This window comes from Strix aluco, chromosome 2 (assembly GCF_031877795.1).
Source record: "Strix aluco isolate bStrAlu1 chromosome 2, bStrAlu1.hap1, whole genome shotgun sequence".
Lineage (NCBI taxonomy): Eukaryota > Metazoa > Chordata > Aves > Strigiformes > Strigidae > Strix > Strix aluco.
Genome location: NC_133932.1, coordinates 36,997,647 through 37,023,905, shown reverse-complemented (window position 1 = coordinate 37,023,905; position 26,259 = coordinate 36,997,647). Strand labels below are relative to the sequence as shown.

The 26,259-nt window shown below is 41.5% G+C and overlaps 1 protein-coding gene across 4 annotated transcripts; it reads right to left on the bottom strand.

Moving 5' to 3' along the window:
• On the bottom strand, nucleotides 1-24,475 carry KCNJ15 (potassium inwardly rectifying channel subfamily J member 15). Of its 4 annotated transcripts, XM_074816865.1 has the most exons (3): nucleotides 24,375-24,475; nucleotides 23,802-23,830; nucleotides 1-2,118 (listed from the first exon to the last, which is right to left on the bottom strand). In XM_074816865.1, the coding sequence occupies exon 3, from the start codon at nucleotides 2,100-2,102 to the stop codon at nucleotides 972-974; it is 1,131 nt and encodes a 376-aa protein (XP_074672966.1). In that variant the 5' UTR covers nucleotides 2,103-2,118; nucleotides 23,802-23,830; nucleotides 24,375-24,475; the 3' UTR covers nucleotides 1-971. The 4 variants fall into 4 exon arrangements, with proteins under 4 accessions (XP_074672966.1, XP_074672967.1, XP_074672968.1 ...); XM_074816866.1 differs by lacking the exons at nucleotides 23,802-23,830; nucleotides 24,375-24,475 and adding an exon at nucleotides 24,009-24,127; XM_074816867.1 differs by lacking the exons at nucleotides 23,802-23,830; nucleotides 24,375-24,475 and adding an exon at nucleotides 2,883-3,338.
• Nucleotides 24,476-26,259: the final 1,784 nt, after the last annotated feature.

The following is a 26,259-nucleotide window of genomic DNA, read 5'->3' as shown; positions in this document are numbered from 1 at the left end:
TGCTCAAATGAAATTCCTTTATTAATGGAATGGTTTTAATAGACCAAAAATGAAATGGATGAAAGGAATGTTTGTCCTTTATGGTTGCCAGAAAAAGTAAATATTGTCTACAGACATTCTACAGCTTTCTTCTAACCAAAATTAAATATGGTCCATAGCAAAGCAAGCAATCTGTAGAAATGTGCTGTTATGCTGCTATTACAAACTATTTACATTCGATAAAAAACAGGTGTCTCAAAGCCAGCTTTAACCTTAGTTGATTACTGTTATGATTCTTTGTATGTTGCCCTCATCTCCCCTTTTTGCTATGATATATAAATCAGCCATTAACAAGGTTAAAAAAGTGAGTGATCGCAAAACAAGCTCTGAGCAGCAGAGACAGAGAGTGAGCTCCCTTCCTCACCACCCATCACGACTACTCTGTCACCCTCCTTCAAGATTTAAGAAGGAGTTTATCACCTTCCTGCAGGCTCTTCCCACATCCAACCATTTGTCTCTCCAATCAACTTACTTTAAGTGCCAGGAATCTCCGTGAAGGCAATACCTGGTACGAGAATATACATTTTAAATATATGTATTTTAAAGGAGCATATTTTCTTCTAGCAGTACTGTGTGCTGTCTCTGCAAATGCATGTTCACAGTAAAACCATGTCAAATAAATATTTGAAGGAATCAGCACAGTGCATCCAGTTTCACTTTCCAAACGGAAAGTGGTGTGTCTGCTTTTAGTGGTGGTATAAGGCAGAGACTTAATACAAATCCAACTTTGCTAAGTCACGATCATGAACAAAGAAATCCTGCCTAATTACAAAATACTTGATCAACAACTCAGCCAAAGGGTCAGGTTTACTATACACCAAAGCTATTTGCTGAAAAGGGCTTCACTGCTGGTTTCATAGCAGACATACATCACAGAGAGCATGTTTTTTCAGTTTGCAAAAAGGATTAATCAGAATAGTTTGTCCATTCAATCAAACATTGCTCTGCTGTAATAACATCGTTCTCAGTTCCCTCTCTCTTTGATCCTCCTGCCTGTATTTCTCCTCTAGTTTTTGTTTTTCAGAGTCCATACTATAAAAAGTGGAATCTGTGCTTCTCCTAATCTTCTCAAACTGACTGAAATCCGCAACGTACTTTCCATTTGGAGAGAGAGAAACCACAGGCACGAACTCATAGCCCCAGTGAATCTCCTCAGGGATGTAGGAAGTCCTGCTTTGGCAGACAGCGCTGGTGGACTCCACTGTGGCATTCAGAAGCACCACAAGCTCGAAGTCCTTTTCCTTGAGATTTTGAGGTGTCAGATCTCTCAAAGGGCTGCTTTCATCCAAAATATGGTAGAAGGTTAAAGGCAAAATGAGAAATGGACTCTCTGAAGAGGAGTCAACATTGAACTTGACACTGGCTTGATTCAGCAGGATCCGCTCCCCTTCTTTGGTTTCATATGTCTGAAGAAGCTTCCCAGACAGCTGACACTGTATCAGAAGGCTCTTCCTCATATTTGCTACTCTGATCACCAGGCAAAGTTCTCCATTGTGCTTGGTAATGACAGCACAGTGGCTGAATTTAATAGTCTCTGCCCGTTTTTTAGGTCTTGCAATTTTAGCCAGAAAGGTCCCTGTGATGAAGATTTCAATCAAGGTGGTGATGACCAGTTGGGCCACAAGTAAGAAAATGGCATGAGGACACTCCTCTGTAATGAAACGAAATCCATAGCCAATGGTCGTCTGTGACTCCAGGGAGAAGAGGAATGCCCCAGTCAGAGAGTCTACGTTCTTGACACACGGCTCACGCTTTGGGGTGAATTTGTTTATTTCTAAATCACCATGAAGGAATGCAATGGCATAGTAGATAACTCCAAAGAGGAACCAGGTCATAACAAAAGTAGCAGCAAATAAGGTGAGTTTGTACCTCCACTTCATGTCTATAACTGTAGTCCACAAATCTTGAAGGTAGAGTAGGTAAATGCCATCAACTTTGTCTATCCGCACGTTGCTGTGACCACTTTTGGACATCACACGGGGTTTGTGTGCCTTGAGCATGGCAGTGTCGATGCCTCCATTAACCAGTGGGATGCGGGACATATTAATCTTTGTGGTTTCCATTCTCACTGTTTCAGTCCTAAGGAGAGAATAAAAGAAGATTGTTATTTAATGAAATCAAAGCACATAACTGATTCTGAAAGCATTTGAAAATGTTGATGGAGAGAAGGCACAAACATAATCTAAACACAGCAGCAGTGAATAAAGACAGTTGGAATATAGAGTTAGCATCATACAATTTGACATTACAAATAATTTGATATACTTTTTTCCAGTAAAAAAAAAATATCATTCTTTGATTCTGGTGGCCACCAAATATGGAGAAGTAGGTTTCTTTATGATAGCCTGCAAAAGAAATTTGACAAAGCTGAAATTTTATATTAGTACTTTATTTCTGTAAAATGAATTAAATTTTTTTTCTTACGTTTCTCTAGAGAAGAGGCTCTTTTTGATTACTGAGCAGGTTTTCTTTAATGCCCTGAAGAGAGACATCTGATCAAAATTAAAGTCGCGTCAATGCTTGGTTTAGAACGCAGATCCAGCACACCACCTCTGTCTCTTCCTGCGACGGAGGCAAAATGAGCCAGACCAGCTTTCACTGTGAACAATTAACTTCCACAAGTGATTTACTCAATCGGATCTGGCTCTTTGTTACAAACCTACAACTAACCTAAAGGGAAACAAAGCAGACCTGAACACATCAAAGTCGAGTTTTGGAAACGAATATTTACACCTGAAAACACTTCGAAGCTGTTTGCACTGTACAGCACTCTGATTTTAAGCTGTCTAAGGAAAAAAAAGGAAGCAATTCACAAAGTCAGCATTCTAGCCGTGGGCCCTGACCTGCGCGAACCCAGAAATCATTGGACCACCCGACTCCTGAAGTTTGTTTACTGTGCATCAGTCCGGATGGAGAGTAAGTGTGCGGACACTCAGGACTGAACAAAGCCCACAGAGTGAAGCAGAACGGTGCCTGTGCCAGTTTGATGAGGCTTGCAGGACCAGACAGTGATTACGTAGAGCAAGGACAGTGCATGTTATAGTCGTTTCCAACAACAAAACTTCCTGCTGATAAAAACAACAAAGAAAAAAAACAACCCATGCATCCTTTGTGCTTTGGCAGGTCGTACAAAAAGCATTGTTTTGTTCCATTGTTTTCCTCAAAAAGAGCCTTAAGTGATTCGTTTTCGTGAACCACTGCAGAAAAAAAAAAAAAAAAAAAAAAAAGAACGTCTTCCTTACAGCAACTTAAAAGAATTTTGCAGGAAGTACAAGATATATTTGTGGTACACACATGTGCCAGTCCAGGACATCAGCATAATTGCTCACTGAAGTACCTTTCCTGTTATGTCAATCAAGGAGAATTTTTGTTTATGACCATACTCATCACACTGTTGCAGGTTTTCTGGGAAAGGGTAATTAAACTTAACTCCCATTAACACCTGTAGGTCATTCCAATTTTGGTTAAATCACCAACATTTCTCTTCCATAGCCTTGGAGCCATTGCCATATATATATACATATATAAAAGAAAGGAATGCATCAATGATCCCAGTAGGAGATTCCTTATGTGACAGTCAAATCAACACAGTGCGCAGCATGTCCGGATAATAAACAGGAAAAAACCTTCAAGTGATCTGAAAAAGAACAACGGGAGGAAATGGGGGGGGGGGGCGTAGGAGGGGTAAGGGTGGGAAGGAGCGTACATGCAACTGCTCTTTAGACAAACTCAAAATCAAGCACTACTGTCAGTGCGCGGTAAATACATGCAACCTCTAATGTGAAACCTTTTAGGAAAATGCATACTGCTTAGTGAAGAGGCTCCATTCCCCACACCAAGCCTCACCCTGGATAAGTCATGGATATAAAATATGTGCAAAAATCTGTCCCGAAATAAGTACACATCTTCCTCTCAAGCACACTTCCCCATAGCCATTACTTCCAGGCACAAACATTACATTGTCAGAACAGATTTCACTGCCACAAATTGCTAGGCCAGGAGATAGCTGGTCTCTCCAATCCAGTTCCAGGGAACGTCCCCATCCCATCCCCCTGCTCAGCCTACCTGGACGCCTACTCCTGGGAGCAGCTCCCAAGGGCTGACGGCTCCTCCTCCTCTGGAGGCCAGAGGATGGAGACAGCCAAGGCTCCACCTTCCCTGCTCAGTGCTCCAGCTGGTGGTCTTGAGCTGGTGGGGCAGGGACGGGGCTTGCAGACTTGACAAAGAGCAGACTTACCTGTCTTCTGCACAAATGGTGGGCGCATGTGTAATAAATCTGGCATGTTTGGGATGCACTGGGCATGCTGTGCACAGCACCTCTGCCCCACATACACTGTGGCTCTGATACTTCCTTCATATACCCAACTTGGTATGCACACACCACACCATTCACCTGCAGTACCAGCTGGGTCCACAGTTTCAACCCGCACAAGGGCCTGGTAAGAGTTCTTGCCCTGCCTCTGCTCTGCCCTGAAATACATTGTTCCCTGTGTGGGAGCCCTGAATGGGGAAAATCCTGAGACTGCAGCCTGCCACATTTCCAGACCCAGTGGAGGACACCTAACATCACAGATGTACCAAAATGCCATAGCAGAAGAGTTACCCCCACCAAACGGGAGATAGGGAGGCAGTTCCAAGGCACAATGTCTTCCCTGGGCTACGCCAACAGACGGACAGCTGCAAAATTTGCCATTTCAGGCTTAACCTGAGAAGTAAAGCTGTGCTGCAGCCCTAGGCAATGTCTGGCACGCTCCAAACTGTGTTTCAACTCACAATCAAAGCCATTTCTCACTGTGCCTCTATACTGTTCCCATGTGTAAAGTTGATCTTGCACATGTAAGGTCAGCATGGCAGAGCTGTTAGTTTTGGAGTCTGCCATAGATGAAAGAGGCTGTATCAGAGCTCCCCTGTCATCTTTTGTGTCCTCCCTTGATTTGTATTTCTGTATGTGACAAAGTTACTCAGCTTTACAGTGATTTCCTGAAATGGATCCCAGCCAATTTCTGGTGCTTTTTTTGGTGGTAGGGTACTTTTTGTGTTGATTTGCTTCCTATTTTTTTCTCTTACATCACTTTTTCCTGTGTGATCCTGAATTCCTCTAATGCTTTTTTCTTCCCCAGGGAAATTAATCTTGGTTTCCTTTCCCTGCGGAAATACTTCCCTTCTTCTCTGACACACTGATACGGGAAGAGAGGATCTGTCACGCCGTCTCGGAGCAGCACTGCCTCTGCTCCCCTCCCTTATCACTGGCAGCAGCCAGCAGCAGTCATCTGGGGAAAGAAACTCTGATGAAACCAACAGCGGAACAAAACTGGGCTTCAGACAAGGGTTTTCCCCTGTCCTCCACTTCCCCACTGCTTCCTGAGTGAGGTGACTAGTACGATATCCCACAATAAATGATTCGTGGGTGTCCATATGTATAAAACCCATGTTATAATACCTGCATTACTATTTCCCATCTTATACCTTATACAGGCACCTCAGATACTCTACACCCTGACAACCATTCCCAGGACCTCTGCCGAAATATTTTGGTTTGTTTGGTTTCTACTCCTTTCCCTCTAAATCAGAAAACACGTCTAACACAGTAAGTTAATATAAGCAAACAAGCCTGAATAAAAATAGTAGTATACATTTTTAAATTAAAAGAACATCTACTGTCCATTAGCTAACTGATAAAGTATTTTTTATTACTGTAAAAAAACCCTATTCAAACTGTAGCTGCAAATAAAAGTGAACTGAAGTAGAGTTAAGGAAACAGATATTTCAAGAGGGAAGAAAATAAAACTGTCTCAGACTTGTCTACGGCTCTACTGTCCCATGAATTACCTCCTTTCCTCACCAGCCCTTTGGAACAGCCAAAGGAAACTCCCCATCAGCGCACATGCTGGTAAGGAAGTTTAGTGCAGACAAAGTCAATAAAATGTAGAGCTACATACCAAACCACCAACCATGAATACCTTGATATTAAGGTAATTCCAGCAGCCAGGGATATAACAAGCACATTAACACTGCTTCCAGAGACCACATTATCAAGAAGTTGAAGCCAGCTTGCATACATGCAAAAATGTTCCTGTTGCATGAAGCCAGATTTGCTTGTGCAAGATCTCTTTTGGCAGACACAACCGATTAAAAGTGTACAGGAGCATGACTTTTCGAATGGCCTCAGCTGTTTTGTTTTTTTCAAATCAGATAAGCTTTGCCACTCGAGCAAACCCTCACGCACGCTTCATTGCCACTCTGATACAGGGGCAAAACTTGAACTGTTTTTTCAACCAGCATAAACCATTAGCAGGCTTGGCATTAAAAAAAAGCAGGGGTGAGGACAGAAAACATTGAAAAGAACTACATAATCTTTAGATCTTTCCTAGGTCTTATGTGGTTCAGTAGCTTATAAAAGCCCCTCCTGAATTCTCAGTGCTCTGCCTAGCATGAACACCCTCCTCCCTTTGGGCTATGCACCAGGTTATGCTGCACACTTGTCAGCCAGAAAAATCCTCCTCTGTAGCTGACTTATAGAATACAAAAGGAGAGAACAGAGGTAGAGGGAGGGAAGCAGCGGTTGCAAAAGGATGCGCCACCTCCACCACCAGCTGCAGCATGCAGTCATACAGCCAGATACTGCTGCCCTGGACTTCATAATTGTCCCTCAGTGCTAGGACTGATCAGCGCTGAGAGTGGTGATAGGCAGGCTGGCAGTCAGTCATATTGTGAAAGATGCTGCCTTTAAAAACTAAATTAACGACTTTTTATTTTCTTTCACAAAAGGACTGAGCCAAGAGAACTGTAAATACCCCCTCAAGTCAAAATCGGTTCCCAAAGCTCTGCCTTTAGCTTCCCATCCTTCCGTAGAGCCACCCGTCAGCACAGGGCAGCCCTGTGAATGGTGACTGTCCCCAGGCTCGGGCACCCAGGAACGGGAGAAAGCAGAGGCACAGCCGAGCCTGCAGGCAGGGTAGTGCCAGGGGCTGCAGATCTAACTGCATCAGAGGTGGGGGTGAGTGGCAGGTGGGGGAGCTTGAGGCATGTTTTTCATCACCCACAGCAGGGCCAGAACAACAGCCATTTACAGACCAGTGTCCAGAAAGTGAAAACCCAAATCCATCTTCATCTCTCCTAGGCTGCCTGCCTGACATCTGGCCATGGAAGGTGAGTTAAAGCTGGAGAAGTCTCATGGTACATTGTTTCTGAGGGAGATTTGTACAGGAATCTTGTTCTTTTCAAGGGCAGGATGTAAAGCTTTGCAGTAACTATTGATTTATGTAGATGAGCCTTGGAAACTACACCGATGCAAGCAAATAGGAAAACAACCAAGCAGGCAGAGAGAAGGCAAAAGATGACTCAAAGCTTACTGAGGTTAATGGAGAAGCTCCAGTGATGGTCTCTGGATCAGCCCTCCAAGTGGAGAAAAAGCACATACCACTAGTGTCTGAACAGCTAATACACTGCAAGTGAGCCATCCATCCTTCTAAAAATCTGCCCTCCAGCCTCTGCCCTGGGCTCTGCAGATGAACAGGGGACTTGGCCATGCAGAGCCTTCAGTCCAGGAACCTTCATGTACACCAAAGTCTTCTTTCAGAACTGGTCAGTTTCTGAAACTCTCCCTTTTGTGTTTGGTAATATGGTTTATACAATTCTGCTGGAAAAGAGAGAAAGGTTCCCCAGAAACCTGTTCCACTTTTTTATTTTTACAAATAGTTTTCTTCAGCAGTGCAACATTCAATACTTTCGAATGTCTCCTTTGCTGGCATATTGTTGCTTCAAAATCTTTTCAGTTTCAAACACTCCAGTTAAGCATTTGAAAACTGCCTCTTCTGTGATGCTTTTCCCACCCTCTAACCTTTTCCTCGTTCTTGCTGTGCAAACCTTACCTGGCTCTTTCTACACAGACAAGTCTAAACAGACTCTCAAGAGCCTGTCCTTTCTGTTTCTGGGGAGCTGGGTGCCAGAATTATTCTGCAAGGCTGAAAGGGACATTATTGTTGTGTTATGCTTATCAAGCTCACACCCTGCTTCCACTTTCATTTACATCTTTGACCTGCTATAGGAACATTAGTGACCCTTCACAGTAGGCCTCTGGCACAGGCAAACATCTCAGTAACACCACAGAGAAGGAACTGAGCTAAGGGAGGACAGGAGTGTTGTCCTATCCCAATCAATGTAAGGAGTCAATACTAAGGCCAGGACTAGACCTTCAGAGAGCTTAATGCCTACTGTTGCCCTGTTCTGCAGGCACTGCCACTATTTCTTCATTCTTCACTTCTAGGATGCCTTTGGGGGCTTTTAGTAGCTACATTCTGTCCTCCCTTCTTTCTTAGGTATTTCTCTTTTCCACAAGGGTATCTCTCATTATCCTATTTTCCTCCATTTTGCTTAGCATCCCACTCCTCTCCTCTCTGTGAATCAAAAGATCCAAACTAGTTGTGCTTGCAACACCACCAGAGGAACATGTAGCTGTGTCAGCAGAGTTGTTTCTCACAAGACCACACACTGGTCTGTGTTCTGCAAGTATCTTGCTGTAGGTTCACAGCACTGACCTATTCCTGACCTCTCCATTATATGACTTTTCAATGGTTTCAAATTTTGCAAGACTTCAACCCTTTGGGCTGAGGTTTTCCTCAAGACTGGTCACAAGCAAACACACTTTTTCATTCATTTGTTTACTTAATGTGCCAGTCAAAACAAAATAGCCATTTTCAAAATCAAAGCCAAGAAAATATGTTTTGGGATGTTTCTGCATCTATGTTAAGACAGTTTTGGTGTCTTTCCCTTCAGGAAGCCAGAGTGTAAACACATAAGTAATTCTTGGTGCAGAGACTGAAGCTCACACTCTCCATGGCCAGCTGAGTACCCTAACAGCTTGGCCATAGAGTAATGTTGATACCTTCTTGCTTTCTGGCCTTACAAATCCTCATCCATACAGTGATGCAGCTTCATTAGGAAGTGCAGAGTCTCCCCTCCCCATCTCCCTAGTTTCTTATCAGTGAACTCACCTGCAAGAGTGGAAATGTGGGAACAATGCACCTCAGACACAGGAAGGAGTCTCACCTCCACCTGCTTTGATGGTCAGATTTGGGAACACAAGTGGCAGCAGCCACACAGTTTTGGGAGCCTTGTTATGCACAAGGGAGGTAGAGAAGTAGAGAAGGGGGTATGCTCGGAGAACGTTGAAGACAAGCCAAGGAGTGCCTCATTTCTGGCTCTTCTTGCTTAGACTTGAAATAAACTAATCCATTTGGTATCTTACAGGGTGCTTTGTGGCATGCCCAAATGGAGAGTGTTGGGCGTCCAGCAAAATGAGGTGCAGAAATGGAGACACCTGTATGTGTGGAGCACTTCCAGCACAAAACAGAAGCTGGGCAGGGATTTTCTGCAAAATAGTTTTTCACTTAGTCAACTAAAGCCTACCTAAGTCCTACTTAAGTACTTAATTCCCTTTTTGGGAACGGGCCCTTTGCCAGCCAGCGGCTCTGGCTGCTGAGAGAGTGTGCTTTCACACAGCTCCCACCACCTTCTCCATCCTGGCGGGAGGACAGGCCACCTTGCAGGAGCACAGCTCCCAGAGGAGCACTGGCGGGGCAAAGGCACCCAGAGAGGCTGTGCTACTCTTTTCTCTGATTTCAGGGCTGGGGCTCAAGGTCGCTGAGCTGTTTTCCCAGAGGCCTATTTTACTTCTCTTTATGCTTATTTATATACTGCCTGGTATAAATCACCTGGCTATAATCTGACCCCATGAGCTCATGTGCCAAGGGAGTTTCGTGTTTCTGTACACAACCAAGTGACAACTGTGTTTCCTTCTAGTATTTTAGTCACATGATGGTGGGTTTTATAACAATATAGAAGATAATGAGTCTGAATCCATCTGCTGCTCGGGTTGTTAAGCCCAGCAAAGTTCACAGGGAAGGGAGCCCCCTCCCAGGTCAGCGTGGAGCACAAATGTACTGAACTGGGCTGCTGCCTAAGTTTGCTGGGACTGTCATTCCCTGCTCACTTTAGGTTGGCTGTGTCCTTGTTTTTCCATCTTTCACAGCAGGTAAAGGACAGCACCTTGTTTTTAACCTCCACAGTACTCACCCATCACTTCACAAGCTGGCAGATGCCTACTCTTGCACTCAGTAATAGTAATAATAAAGTTAAACTCAGAGTAACTGACTTGCCAATCTGCAGTTGGTTTGAAATTTGCTGGTTTTGTTTCAGACCTGAAGAAGGGTTAGTGGGACAGAAAGTTTGTCTGCTTTCCTTTCTTGTTTGTTTGGTTTTTTGTCTAAATTCATTTCTTGGTCTAATAAAAATCTGCTTTCATTTAAAAACAAATAAGCAAACAAAACCAAAACCAGACATCTACTCTAGATTTTTAACTTAAATTGTCAGCAGGTGGCTGAAAATGAACAGTGATGTGCCTAGTCATGGTTATGCAAGAGGCAGGGAGAAAAGTTAGCACTTTGCTGATAGTTCATGGAAGCTGGCTAAAACATCTGCAGTCTGCCTTCCCCAGGGCCATTTCTTCTCCTTCTCCTTCTCCTTCTCCTTCTCCTTCTCCTTCTCCTTCTCCTTCTCCTTCTCCTTCTCCTTCTCCTTCTCCTTCTCCTTCTCCTTCTCCTTCTCCTTCTCCTTCTCCTTCTCCTTCTCCTTCTCCTTCTCCTTCTCCTTCTCCTCCTTCTCCTTCTCCTTCTCCTTCTCCTTCTCCTTCTCCTTCTCCTATGGTTTCTTAGCTACCATAGTTGGTACATGAAAGACATTTATCAGGCAGCAGTGGGATATTTCAAATCTTTTAGAGAGGTTTGTGCCTCTTTTTCCTTTCTTGGAGTACAGATACCCTGAGCCTCAAACCCAAAATTGGACACCAGGTTCCAGCACCAGCCTTGTCTCACTCGGATGAGCAGGGTCATCAGCTCCTACCTGTATGTCAGCTGTACAGTATGAATACATCCAGTGGCTCAGTAGCTCTCTTTTTAATTATCATTTGTGATGCCAATTCATCGCGTGATGTATGCACTGTATCCCAGTCAAGTTGGGTTTTGTTTCTTAATTAGTCATTGCACACCAGTGCTCTCATAGCTCAGTGTAGGTGTGGCCATGAGGTGAGGCTCCCTGAAGGGTGTCAGGCTTCTGCTGTGGCAGATTTTTTAATGTGCTCTCTCTCCATACAAAAGCTGCATTTCCTGTAAATCACAGCAATCCTTTAGCCCATACCATGAGACATTATGCTGGTGGAGGAATGACCTTAGTACGCCACAAATATCCCACTGTATGTACACATTCACAAACACTGCCCAAATAAACGTGTCTATAATTTTCCATCTCTATGCAGTCACTAAATCTCAAAACTGAAATACCAGTCTATGAAAAGAATTTTCCACCAAAAAAAATTTCTGTGCCTTTTACATATGTAAAAACCTCAGTAGTATTGAAAATAATCGTAGAGCTGCAAAAAGCAAGGAAACTGGCAAGGGTAAAGAACATTTTATTTAAAGGTCTGTGCACTGGTAACCTTTTGTTCATCTAGTGCCTAATGTAGACAGAATCAAATCTAGCACACCTTGACCCAGCAGGAAGATGGATGCTGTTACAGTAGTAAAACTTATCCTCTGGGACAGTTTCTGGGTCCCTCTTACCTGTGTGGTGTAGCTGCTTTGTGCTTCTTCATCTAGGCAGAGTAACAATAAATGCAAAGTAACCTGCTAATTAAGCCAAATCTGTGGCTTCTCTGCATGGCTAGGACATATCCCTGAATTTGGCCTTGTGATTTTTGCAATACTACAAAGCACATTTCCAAGAAAGAAGGATAGGTTTGTCATGGTTTCATCTTAAGACTTGTTACAAGCTGATTTTCTCAGGAAGTTATTTGGTTATGAAGAATTGCCCTACCTGTGTGAACAAGTTCATACCGTGGAAAATGTTTTCAAAAAGTGACTCTTCTTTCATGCTAGCAAAATGCAGCCTCTGAGATAAAGCATTCACTTCCCTCATCCAAACCAAATGATTTTTAAATTGGTTGTCTTTCTCTCTGAGGCAAAGCACAGGTGATGCTACTTACTTATTTTCTGATAATGAATTACTTTATTGTGAATTACGGAGTAAGTGTGGCCAGTATTCTCTTTGAGGGACACAGCAGCTTCAAAAATGTTCATTCCTACTCCACATTCTCTGCACTACAAAGATTTCAAATTGCACCAAGCACCCATTTCCCTTGATTGTCCAAGTCTGATAAACAGAGAGCAAGTTCTACTTGATCTCAAACAAATATTTGGTAGCTACTTAATAAAAACAAAATGTTAAAACTTTTAAGTGCTGGAAAGAAAATGCAATAGTGTCCAATAAAATCAGGACATGTGATATTTCACAGGCAAGCATATATATATATGCACTTACATAGAAATTACAAGTTCATTTTTACTATTTAAAATATTACTTCGGTGTAAGTGTGTTTTCATAAATGATGAATTGCCTGTTCTGCAAAGCTCAAGCAGTTGCAAATATAGAGTATCAATGTGGGAGATTTTGTTTTATCTAGAGTCAGTTGTGAATGCATCTTCTTTTATGTACGTTTCCCTTTGTGCCATTATTGCCCTTAATAGTCTCTAGATCTTGACACAAAATAATTTTCTCAAACGGCAAGTCTCGGATGCATCTGCAATGACCAGTAACCACAACCTATGCCTATGGTCTCAGAGCAAAGTCCTCTCCCAGTCAAGTCGCCCCTTGATCTTGCCAAAGCACTGCCCAAACGGTCACAACACAGTCCCCAGGAGGCCACTGGTGTCACCCTGGGGCTCATGCATACTGTCCCCATCCCCATCTCCATCCCTGGCCCCATCCCATCCTGGTTCTGCCTCTGCCCCCAGTCGAGCACTGCCTCCTTACTGGCCTTACAGAAGGCAGCCATAGCTCCCTGCGGGGACAGAAATGGTCACAGGGGTCCTATAAACCATTAAAATGCTGCACTGGAATATAAACCGGGACCTTTCACCTGCCTCTTTGAAGTGATCAGAGACAAATTAAAAATATCAGTGACACTTTCATATTGGTGTGGGGTTGCTTATTCTCAGTACTGCCCAAGACTTTTATTTCAGGGTAGGTTTCTCTTTTTTTTTTTTCCTGACCAATCCATGGATGTGGTTAATTTAAGGTTTAAAAGGCTTTTTCTCACACATACACACACACCCATATATGTTTTCCATTGAAGTCTGTGCTTTTTCCTAGACCCACCCAAATTCCAGTACATAGCTTGCTTGTGTGCCAAGCTTTCATACTCTCCCTGCAGTGAATGGAAAAATGCCCTTTTTTCCACTTCTGCACATTTTGGGGGGAGGAGAAGGAAAGCATGTAGAGGAGAGGGAGGAAAGACCTCCAGAGGAGTTTAGCTATACCTGTTATTTCAGAGCAGAAACAGGAGAGAGTTCCAGCATCATCCATGGGAATAATCTGTTTCTGTCCACAAGTGGAGGGGCATGGGGTTCAAACCCCACTGCCTGCTTGGGACTCAGCTTTGAGGAGTGCTAAGGAGATTTAAAAATTAATAATTATAGAGTAAAACTAGCATAATCTGCTGTCTGGTATGTGTTTCCATTCTGTTTATATGAAGTACTTTAGTAACACTCTTGAATGCACTGATATTTTATGAGAGGGATGAAAAAAAATTCAAAGCTTAATGGTGAGAAATGTTGGAGAGTTTTAAATGGAAATGATAGTTTTCAACTGTGTCATTCTATGCTCCCTTTAGTAGGGTATTTCAGGCCATAAACATCTTGGTAAAAGGTGGTGGACTGAGAGCAAAGGGCTTGTCTTGTCACCTACAGCAGCCTGGCAGGGGGCAGGCTGCAGGACTACCTTCCACCTTTCTACCCCTGCCCACACCTTCCCTCCTGCAAGGGCTGCTGTTGCAGGTCATGGGGTGGCAGGAGTCGCCATGCCATATGCCAGCCAGCAAAGCCCCGTTCCCTCCTGCTATTGCATCTCCAGTGTGAACCCCAGGGCTGAAACAACATGCAAGCTCCGTGCAAAGCCTTTTCTATTGCACTCTCCTCCGTGGGGATTCTCTGATGTATGGTTAAGGCTGATCCCCCTTGATTTCCTCTTCTCAATGAAGGCATTAATAAAGTCTCTCTGACTGACAGAACCACCTAGTTTCATGAAGCTTGTTAGAACATAATTCATGAAGCCTCTGTTCACCTGCCAAGTTAAGCTGAAGTTAGCCCATGGATTTAAAAATGTGGGCTGTTTTGTATCCTTTCATTGTGAGGGGATGGAAATGAAAATATGCTATGTTAATTATTTCTCCTTTCCACCAGAAAAATGTTATCATTATACAGAACCTTATTGTCACTCTTATGTTGCAAAAATTGGAATAAAAAATATAGACTTTTTTTAAGACAAAGATGTTTCCTGAGTTTCTTGACTGGGAGGTTACACAGCCCAGGATTGTATGTCTTCCAGATAAATTCCCAAGGAATCAGAGGGAAAAGAATATTTGTTTTCCTCATTGCTTTCCCAAATTACTTGATCCCTGCCAATTTCCATGACACAGACCCCTCAGTCTGCTCAGAGACTGTGGCTTCTGAAAGGGAGGAAATAGCATGAATGTACTGGTGCACATCAATGTTTTTTGATTTTCTCGCCAAACCAAAAATATCAAAACAAACAAAAAAATGAAAAAAAAGTTTCAACTTTTCTGGCAAAATAAAAAAAAAAGAGTCATTCTGGATGGAAGACACTGTTTGTTCAAAGCAAAACTAAACCTTTCATTTTGCTTTGACGCTTGTATAGATATGTGTTGTGTGTGTCTAATTTAAATCAGGTGAGGAACAAAACACTGCTTGAAATGACAGATCTCAACATCTTGCTTTCACAAAGTCAAAATGAAATTTTTTACCTTTCAAAATTGTTTTCAGACTTTTTCAGTCTAAGCTGCTCTATCTTGTTCATATGAATTCATTATATCTTTCATCTGACCTAAATCTGCATTTTCAGCCCATAAGACTTTTGGCTGAAAAATCTCAGCCTTCTGTAACTCTAAAGACCACATGAGTTTCCTGGCTGGTTCAGTGACAAGTGAATCTTGTGCAATGAACTACTGTTCCTCTAGGAGAACACAGCAGCAGCAATGCCTGTCCCCATTGTTGGGATCTGGGGACATAGCTGTGTGATTCACTAGTCATTTTTCTTTGTCCTATAGTTTCTTGGGAACCTCCATAAAAGCTTTGTGGTGCTATGCTAGAACAGCCTGAAAAAAAGCAGTGATAATGTGCCCAAACAAGAAAAAAAGCTCATGCTGTTTTTCAAAGTTACTACATTTCCTTATACTCAAAGGAGGTTATTTTGCTTGTTTATTTACACATACCTTATCTTTATGACTGCTCCTTTATGATCCCATGTCATCTCAAAAGCTCCGCAATCTTTTACAGTTGGGAACTTGGGAAGGTCTAGCTTTGATCACTGAAGTAATTAGACTGAATAGAACATTGTTCATGTTCTGCTGAGAATAGTTTCCGACTACATTCAGAATACCACAAACTTATTTTTAAAATTCTACAATATTCAGCAACTTCTACCTTGTTTTTTGTAAGTTTTACAGATGCCATGAATTTCAGAAGTCACTTTGATGTTTTCCAAGCAGCCTGATTTATGAGAACAAAAAATACCACCATTCCCCATTATTTTCTGTCACCTTGTTATAAGGCTTGATACATCAATGGAAATATAGTCTGGCTGAGGAGTCCAGGCATAAAGAATAACTAGGGTATGAAGAAATCAGCTACATCTCCACAAGAGATCATTCTTTCGGTGGAAAAATCAAACTTTTTGATCTCTAACCCTCTGTACTTTTCCTGTAATTTTTAATTAAATAAAGCCTCCATTTTCATTCAAAAACATACTTGATGGGAAATGTGTAAGCAGACCTAGTAGATGCTTATATGTTATTTTAGTGCTGTTTATATGTTAGTGTTATTGAACAGAACTCGTATTTTGTAAACAATTGCTAAACATTAAGTGATTGTAAGAAGTAGCTAAGCAGGACTATAAATATATCAAATTGCAGCAGCATATTTCAAATGTGGTTAAGATAGTGCCATTGCTGAAAGTCCCAGAGACTGTGACTCTACCAGTCAGATGACAGCTTAATGGCAATGCAGAAAACTCCTTCACTCACTCTTCTGATGACACATTGTCAAATCTAGTCTTTCCCAAAAGGACATGTCCTTTCTGAAAGCACTTCCTCTGCTCCACTTGCTGTGTGGTTCAGACTTCTTGTCTGTAAGCAGCCTGATGCCACAGTATCACCAAAATTCATGTTTTCTTCAAGTCCAGAATTTCAGTTTATTAATTAACCATTTCACGATGTGCCTCTTGTTCACAGTCCTTCTCATCTGTCCCATGGCCAAATCACTCAAACTTCTAGTGTAAAAATCTTACTTCCTTTCTTCCATTCTGACCATAATTTTCTCCTTCATTAATGCAAACATCTCTTTCATTATTTCATACCCATAAGGCTCACAGCCTAACATTTCCACAGCTACTGCCCTGGCCCCCATAGCTCTGCTTTCTTTTGCTCTTTGTTGGCATCTCATTCCTCTTACTCATCAAAGCCTACACATTGTGATTTTTAGCTCCCCTCGTGTTTTAGATTTCTCTTATGCTGTTCCACAATAGTTTCCCATTTGACATACATTAAATTCCCCCTTCATCAGCTTCCAACCAAATCCTGAAAATACACCTATTTTAAGACACATTACAACTTCAACAAACATCTGCTCATCATTCATCTAGCAGGTTCCTCCTTTGTGTTGCATCATGCCTCACTTGCTGTTAGATCTGAAATCATTTAGAGCAGATCTAAAGTTGTCCTCTTTGTTCATCTGACTGCAAAGCATGTTGAGGAACTACAGCATGGTGAGAAATAACTTGCTCTGATTATAGGCTATGTTCAGCATCAGCATTGATAACAAGTGATTTGTTTTCTTGGAGGCACTCCTTTTCCAGGATGACTCTGCCTACTACACACTTGGGATATCTTGAATAATGCTTCTTTATCTAACAGTGAATTTCATCTGAAAGAAATTTGGAGATACGCTTTTCTTAAAATTTGGCTGGGAACACCAGACATCTGGAAAACTCACTGCGAGACAGTAGTTCTGATTTGGCTGCCAAGCATCTACCAAACTGAGTCATTTCTAAAGGTACATGCACTGCAAGGCCTATTGTTGGATTCTGTAGGTCAAAATTTCTCTTTGTTCACATTAGTTCTCTAAAAGGTTTCCATCTAGTCTGAGCTAGTCTTCTAAGGCACCAGAGTCAGTGGAGAGAGCTGGACACCTCCACACAGTAAGTGTGGCTCTTCTTCCTCTAATGCCTGGAGATGCGCATCTCCTTGCAGTGCCTGATGAGCTGAGATCAGATCTTTAACTTTCAGACAGCTGAGATTCATCTTATCCTTGCACGTATATAGCAAGGCCAATGCTTCTGAGAGGTGCCAAGTTTATTGCTTGTATGGAAATCAACTGTTCCTGTGTATGTGAAGCTACCCCCACTCTTCCTGGAAGCATGAGGCTTACATATGTAAATTATGTAGTACATGTATGTATTTTAAGTAGGAATATCCTAAATAAATACAGGTCACTCTGACTTGTGCTGATGAAGCCTTTCAGGTTAAATCCTGTAGAAGATGCTGTACAGTGTGAATCCAATGTAAGATTGCACAACATGATGTACTCTTTCCATCACACATGGAAATTATTAATTATTGTAAAAGAATGCAAATTATGCACTGAAGCAGATGAACAAGGTTCTTTTGTAAAAGCAAGCTATCTAGGAATCTAAAGCAAGATATAGGATATGTCTGCTTTGTTTTACAGGTTCTTGCCTATGACATTCCCTACCAAACATCAGCTTGCTTGTCTATGTCATCAACATATACACTGCCACCACGTCCCTTACCAAAGTAGGGAGTCATCATGCTTGTGCTGCTAAAGAGTCCCTCATCCATGATGGTCTTACCTACGCACCTCCATCTGGACCTGCCTGTGAACAACGTGCACCCTACATCTTTGTCACCACTGCTTCTTTTGAAGGTTCCACTTTTCACAGTGCAGCTCAAATCTACCTCCGCTTTTTACCATGCTTAACTTGCCATTCAGCAAGATGGAGCTAGTAATCAGCTGAAAAAGAGAAGATGACTAAACCAGAGCCATTCAGTGGCATGTATTGTCTTGAGCTGAGCAAAGCTGAAGATCAGAAGTAATTTTTGTTAATAGCACCTGGAGTTTTAGGAATTGATCAAATTCTGAAACTTTAACCATTGTTTTCTTCTGAGGCTAGGGAATGAGGATCTGGTCCTTCTTCCAGTTTTTTGTGGATTTCAGTGTTAATGTTGAGCAACATGCTTAAATCAAAGTTTCTAGTGAGAACACAAAGGTTATTGACTTCTGTGACAATGTCAGTCTTAATGTGACAACTTGGGTGGTTAACAAGTTCCTTAAGATCATATAAAGCAATCAGAAACAAAAGCTTTTCCTAGATTTTGTGATCATTATTTGTAAGATCTAAAGAAGTAAGGTAGCACTGAAAGGCATGGTGTATCCCTCTTACATTTTTACTGCTTACAAACCAGAAATATATCTGCAAAGGCAGAATCCCACACCAAGGTGCAGTAGGAGGATATATCACTGGGATTGCTTCACTGAAATATTTTCATGGATTTCTGCACTTAAACACTAAGAAATGGTCTTAAAATAAGATTTTATGTTCCCTATCATCTGAGACCTTACAAAGGGGAGGGAGGTTTACTACTGATAAATATTATTCTGGGTCATAATGAAGTCACAGCTTTGGTCATTTTACACTGACAGGAAAAGAAATCAACACTAAATTTTAGACATTCTTTGTTCCAAAAAATATATATTTAAGGTTCAGTACATCTTTTTGTTTGTTTTGTTGGTTTGGGGTTTTTTTCTTCTTTAAACTGCACCAATTGAACAGAGTAGGAGCGAACTTCAAGGACAAGGCACTTCCTCAAGACTTGGGATGAAGCACGCATAATGTTGCTACCTGTACTGAGGACAGGGACTGAGTTTTGTAGCCTCAAGTGTGTTGACATAATTATCTCAAGAAGAGCAAGGATATGATGAAAAATAAGATATATCATTAGGATTCCTGGCAGTTCAAAAGACTTCTAGGCCTCGGCAAAGCTAACTGAAGTATGGCATAATTCCATGAATTTTGCTTGTTGAAATCTCTTCTCACAAGATGAACTTGGAGCTCATGGTGTGATGCCACCAGCTGAAGAACTCCTTCTGGCCTCTAATTTCCTATAGCAGTATAAAAGGGCCACAGTGTGAATGAGAACCAGACCTGAAGCTTTTTCTTTGTGCATTATACATAGATAAAAATAGCATTGTTAACTTTCCCACACCTGCCTGAGTTATGTTCATTCTCCTCTAGCCTTGTGGAAGCATTTTACACTGCAGGCCATTTCAACCTTGACTCTTTTTTGTGCCTTGACAAGAGCTTTCAGCACATTTTACGTAGCACATTTCACAAGTAACAGACATATTGAAGGCCAGCACCCATGAGCTGACGTTCCCTATGTTAATTTATAACTTATAAATGGGGTCCCTTGTAACAACTGACTTTCTGCCTAATCTTAGGGAAAGAGAAGTTGTGATCTAAAACCAGTAAGCTGGGAACAGTCGAGACCAACTACCGTGTACCACAGAGGCCACCAAGTGTGCCTGTTAATGAAACTCAATATAGTAGTAAAATAAAATGTTGCCTTTAAGGTTTTTATTTTTTTCATCCTAAGCTTTTGCATTGCTGCAAGAATGTTTTGTCATTTGCCTAAGAAAAGGTATCAGAATTGCAAGTGCTCTGTATCATTCAAACACCTCCTCCCATATGCTGATATACCTTTGGTGTGTGAATGAAGCCCAGCCTTGCTCAAATGCTGTGAAAGTCAGAAAGCACATATTTACTTGTCTTTCCTCGGTCCTTTTATCCATTGCTGCAGCACCCAGAGCTGTGGTTTGACTGTTTAGTGTCAAGAGAGGGGACTGTTGATAGGGTTGGTGTTGTAGTGTATGAGGAAGGAAACTTTCAGGAAATGTTATTTCTGGATAAGGCATCAGGAAACTGAAGCTGTTTGCTTGGGTGAGAGGCTGGAGGGGGTTCAGAAGAGGACAGCTGGCATGGGAGTTTCCAGGAGTAAGGGTAGGCAGCTTTGAGAGGGATCATCATTGAACAGAAAACAAGGGGGCGCTTAGAGGGACCTTTACAGACAAGGTCAGAAAAGTTCAGAAACATTTTTTTGGTTGACATTTTCCTTGGAAAATGTTGACTGAAATAAAAATCATTTAAGCAGGAAGAATTTATTTACTGATCAAAATGTTGCAAACATATATTTTATTATATGTTTTTGTCAGGCTGTGTAATTAGAGCCAGAAAAAGGGGAAATTTTGATCATATATTTCTCCCTTTTGTCTTCATCACTTCATGCTAAGAATATACCTTTTAAGTCATCTAAGTAGGTGTACTGTTATATATACTGCTTCATCACAGATTACAGTCATTTATTCAACAGATAAACATTTTTATCATGTAGCCTCAATGCAAAAGTGCTAATTGTAGATAAGTAAAAGTTCATAATGTAAAACCAGAGAGGTATCCTGCAAGCTATGATCTAACCAAGAGTGAATCACCTCAGTTAAAGCAATGGAGATTAAATTAATCTAATCAGGCCATACTATTGTTCCAGTCAAGACTTATTTTACTTTATCACTTTTGATTTACAAAGAGAAGGTGGCTTACCTAGGCTCTCTAAGCATGGACAAATCTAGCTGACAATCTCCATGAGAAAAACAAACCAGAAAGGATTCAAGTGTGGTTTTAAAAGGCACGAAGCTGCAGTTCCGAAGCTTTAGACCTCCCCTCCACCTTAAAAGCCAGCTAAAATGCAGTATGCCCTGAAGGTCAAATTGCAGGGGCTACTTTGAACCATGTGGAAGAAAGACATTTCTTAATCAAGAAGCCCTCCTGGGAGGCAACAGAAAGGCAGCTGGCTCTCATACCTCGGCAGACACAGTGCAGGGAGGGAAGGGGCTTTGCAAGTAGTGAAATGCCTAGAACAAAATGATCAAAAGCTCACCACTGACACCTGCAAAATGAGTCACATCTCCTCAGCAAGGAGGCCAAGGGGATCCTCAAGCCTTAGTGACTAGAAGATTTCAAGGCTTCCCAGTATCCCCAAGGGTGCCCTGCAGACATAGGGAATCTGCACACCACCATGGTACTTCCCTGAGATACATGCTGAGTCCAAACTATGTCCCTGCAGTTCAGTTTCAACCTTTCACCAAAGGCAGACCAAGGTTTCCAAAGGGCTCTGCTGGAAGATCAAATTTGCCAAACACCTTTCTACTCAGCAGGTAAAAATGACTGCAGATGTGTTATCCCAAAATATATGCCTACCCTTTTTATGTACAAGCATTTATTTTGTCCAGTAAAGGATGCTAATACTTAACAGCATTCATGTCATTGCTTGCTCCCTTTCTGCCTGACCATGACCTCTAACTTACTGTGAACCTCAGAATGTGCTGGTCATACAAAGACAACTTCATACACTTAGGAGGAGGGAAAGATACTATGGTTCTTACTTGCCATTTTTTATTTCTTCCTCTAGCCCAATTAGTAATGTATCCACTGTTTTTGGCTGTTCTCCATGTGTGTTTCACACCGTTCAGGCTAGATAGGTATAGAATGAGCAGGCGTTTCTAATTCATGCACAGTCAATACAAGGGAGCTACTTTTTCCAGCTGTACCCTGTTTACTCCAAGAGCGTGCACATGCTTAACACCAGGCTGTTTACCATATTAATGATACAAACACATTGAGTGCTAAAATGATCCTCTAGCCTATAGTAACTCATTCAAGTCATGAATGTTCTTTCATCTCAGCTAAGGACAGCTCAGGAGGAAGATAGCTTTCAAGTATTTAACATTTAGTGATTTCATTTGGACTGAAATGATTGATTTTTAACTTATACTCCAGCCAATATTTTTTTCTAATTTTCATATACACAATATAGCCAATAAAGTAAAGACTTTTTCCTCCATTAAAAAAAAAAAGTCATCCATAATCTGCTTTTTTTTTCCTGGAAGTGAATCAAAATTTATTTCAAAATGTTCTGAGGTTCAGCATGCAAAACAGTTAAGTTACTGTTTTTCTTGGCCCCTCTCAAGAGTACCACATGGTACTTCACAGCTTTGGTCTCTACCTGTTCCCAAAGAACACAGCCTGTCCATGTGAACTGTGTGTCTTGAGAGAAACAGTACAGGAGGAGGGAATAATATTCCAGACTGCTTTAGTGAAATCTGGACAAACAAAAATTTCATCTCCAATCAGGGCTGTGGGCTGATGGCTTGTTGTTTCATTGCAGGAGCCAGGATAAAAAAGAACTATTTGTTTTCACTGAAATTCTATAAAAAGTAACAGGACTGAAGTATTGTATGTATGTTGGAAGACTGAAGCCCGAAGTCATCTGCTGCTGTTTTTGTCTCTAGGCCATGCCTCATTTACTGGGATGAAATTCTTGGGGAAGTTTTTGGTCTCGTCTACACTCTACTTTACAAAAGTGATGCCAGTTTGTACTGTACAACCAGCACTATGTTACATTCCAGGCTTGTTTCCTCCCTCCTATAAGCTAAGTATTAGAGAGTGCAGAGAGCACAGTGACATTTTACAACCAAGGAAATAAAGAAGACATTTCTGTAATAGCAAATTACCCCCTTTCCCTCTCAATTTTAAAAGAAGAAATTGCAGGTAATAATATCACAGGAGAACACAGATAATAGGCTTGGTAGATAGGTATGCAGGCACTGTGATCGGAAAGACCCTAGAAATACAATACAACCAAAGGCAAGCGAGGAAACAAGGTTAGTTAAAAAGTAATGTAGATACTCCTGGTTCACAAAGGAAAGCCAGCTTTGTTCCTTTTTATGACCAGCACGTCATGGAGAAAAAAGGAACTTATCTGTAAATCTCTTTACAGCATGGTCTCTATTTGAAAATAAAAAGGGAGGCAAAAACAAGCTACACTGAAGTAGAGGGGAATTTGCACCACAGGCTCAGACTGTGATTACTGAGGATAAGCCAAACCTGTTGTAAACAAGTATTATGAAGATACATGCAAAAGTTGGAAGAAAATGCATGATGTTCTCCAACTCAGACATGTTTACATTCTTTATACCTACCACAGAAAACTTACATAATCTTTTCTTATACAGATAGGTAACAGGGACAGGATAAAGTTCTAGGCAAGTTTTCCCACTATGTCAATGAAAACTGAGTTCTGCATTGAAAAAAGAACAAGAACTGACTGAAAGATATGCTTCTAAGACCCTAAAAAGCATTATGTATTTCTATAAGAAAAAGTGTCTGGCAGGCAAACATTTACAAAGATACATTCAGTATCTGCCCCCCTCCCCAAAATACAAAAATATCAGCCAACATACATTACAAATCTCACATTCAGTAGCTTGCATCGGTGGAAAGACCAAACCATGACAGATTTTGCTTTATCATTGCTAAACTGCCTGTATCTCAAAGTTCACAAGAAGGCATAATCTTACAAACATTTTTCTTTTACAGACAGTTTCTAAATCCTTAGATTACTAAAATAAGAGAAAAATAAGAAAAGAACCTACGCATTAGCTTTCAGTTCCGCAGTTTCCAAAGCACTGTTAAGCATGTATGCATTTTTGACAAATACCTCTTACCTGTAAAAGAGCAATGTTCAGATTCCTTACTAGATGTTATCGTCATGTCAAGTCAAACAATCTTTTTTATAAGAGGTTGGATGTCTTTTCAATAAAGCATGTGTGCATGGTTTAAAAAAAACAAACCACAAAACACAACCCTCAGAGAGTCTCCCTTCCCTCACTGTCAGTCAAAAACAAGTTGGAATAAGTCTGAGTTGGAATTACCTGAATAAAGAAACTGAAGAGAGGGAGGGAGGAGAGGGAGGGAGGGGGAAAGAGAGAGAGAGAAAAAAAAAATAGTCTGAGAGGAGACTCAGTGATGTCAGCAGTATGTCTTAAGGAAATCTACAGCTGAGCCCGGCAAACTTTATAACTACATAGCACTCAACACCCAGTTATGTGGTAAGCAAATACCTGCTTAAGAGGAAACTGATGTACTTTTAAAGAACGTCAGTTAATCTTTGAAGAAACTTTAGCCAGGCTGATCAAAGTCCCTTAAAGGCCTTATTGCCTAAATAAACAAGATTACAAGTGGTTGTATAATGCTAAGAAAAGAGTAAGAAGAATAAAAAGTCAACATTATTGATTTACCCCTTTCCTGTTGGCAAAAGGGAGGCTGAAACTCATCTGAAATAAATTCATACTATGGTTGTAACACACTGAGTTGCAGCAGCCACGGACATAGCTGAAATCCCTGACCACCAAAGTTTCCAATCTGTTTAGCCAATCTGATGACTTACTCTGGGTTTGCTTCAGTGCCTTTCTACTCTTGTTTCCTAGGTGCAGAAAGCACAGATAGCGTTGTTTAGAACTGGCAAAAGTCAGGTACCTTGAACACAGCGAGGAAGAGGTGTGGATGTTTGCCATCTGTAAAGCCAGTACACTGCCATTGGTACCACTCTGGTATTTGATGGGATTCCCAGAACTGAATGCAAACAGCAGCAGAGAAAGGGAAATCACTGCAGCTCTAGAAAGGCTTATGTGATAGCCCTTGGATATCATTCTTCTGTGCCCATATTCCCAGGGATAATGCTTCCAGGAATTACATATCTCCGCAAGCTAGTCCAATACACCTGTAGCTCAGCACCACCCGCAGGGACATCTCATGGTCCAACCGATGCCAGGTGAACTTCGTTCTGTTTTGCTTGGAGGAAAGAGGACATCAACACATGGGGTGAGTGGTTTACTAACAAAATTCTGCCCACCTCAAATTCACAGAGAACATATTAGCAGAAGAAAAATCTCTCCTTTCCTCAGCAGTGTTGGTAAACAGACATTTAAATGCCGTTAACAGACGTTAATAATGTCATGATAGGCAACCACAGGAAAGTAGAGGCTGGAATTCTGCCGTCAAGTGGTCAAGTATGTAGGCATTCAGGCAGTGCCAGTAGGCAGCAGCTGTTTTACATTTAAAAGGACAACAGTTAGATGTGATTTTTTTTCACTTTGCCAGAGACTAAAGAATTTCACACAGCTTGGATTGTTCCCCAAATCCATGAACCTGTTGCACTGGTATCTCTTTGTCTATATTTACTATGAGGGAGATCGCAACATCTCCTATCGATTTTCATTTTATACATATAAAAAAAATGCTTGTAAATGTCTTTTTCTGCTTTCGGATAAGCTCTTCTGTTTGCAGAGCCCTCTGCAATGTCATGGGATGTAGCACCTATACTAGAAATTCTTTTTCACTATCTACTTAAATTATGTTTAGCTGTAACTGAATTATACATTATTAAAAATCCCCAATTACACCTTTCCTCTTCTTTCTTCTGGCAAAGTTTGGGAAACTGCCCAAATCATAACTGAATATAAATATTGTAATGTGTTAGTCCCACGCATCCCCCAAATCATCATCCGTGGCAACACGGTGCCCATGAAGTCAGCTTTAGTGTGAGGGGTTATTGGAAGAGCGTAATACGAGGATATGCTCTGAATGATGCATTTCACGCGTTGTGCAAATACACTACAGTTCAGTTTTTAATTCCTGTGCTGTTTTACTAATACCCTGTGGATCCTTATCCCATTTCAGAAGACAGAGCAGCAGAGCAGAGGGTAAACTATAAGTTGCATGGGCATTTCCCAGCTTTGCACGCTTGACTTGAACATGTAAATACCCTTCTCCGAACACAGTTTTTCATTCATTCGTTTCGCAGAGAGCCTGCAGGTGATCAGGGCTCTTAGCAGGAAACAATGACTACAAAACCTCTCTCCCAGGAAGCTATGGAGAAGCTCCAGAAGCTGACTGAGTTGACTGCGCTGCTCACAGCCATGCAAAGTGGTCTTCCAATTTCTCATTCCCCATCTTCTCTCTGCTTTAACTGTGCTGTTCCTTCCCCACATTTGAACCATCTCTGGTGCTTATCCAACACTCAGTGAATCCCGTCAGCTTGCTAAATCAGACAGAAAGTGCCGTATGTCTGTTACTTTCTGCAGGGTTACTTTTCTGCCAGTCTAGCAATCTGAGGCACCTCAT

Excerpts from the sequence above, each read along its gene's own strand:
- KCNJ15 (XM_074816864.1), bottom strand. The coding sequence starts at position 2,531 with ATGTCTCTCTTCAGGGCATTAAAGAAAACCTGCTCAGTAATCAAAAAG. Across the intron at positions 2,119-2,463 it reads AGCCTCTTCTCTAGAGAAAC|GACTGAAACAGTGAGAATGG; the intron begins GTAAGAAAAAAA and ends TTCTCTCCTTAG.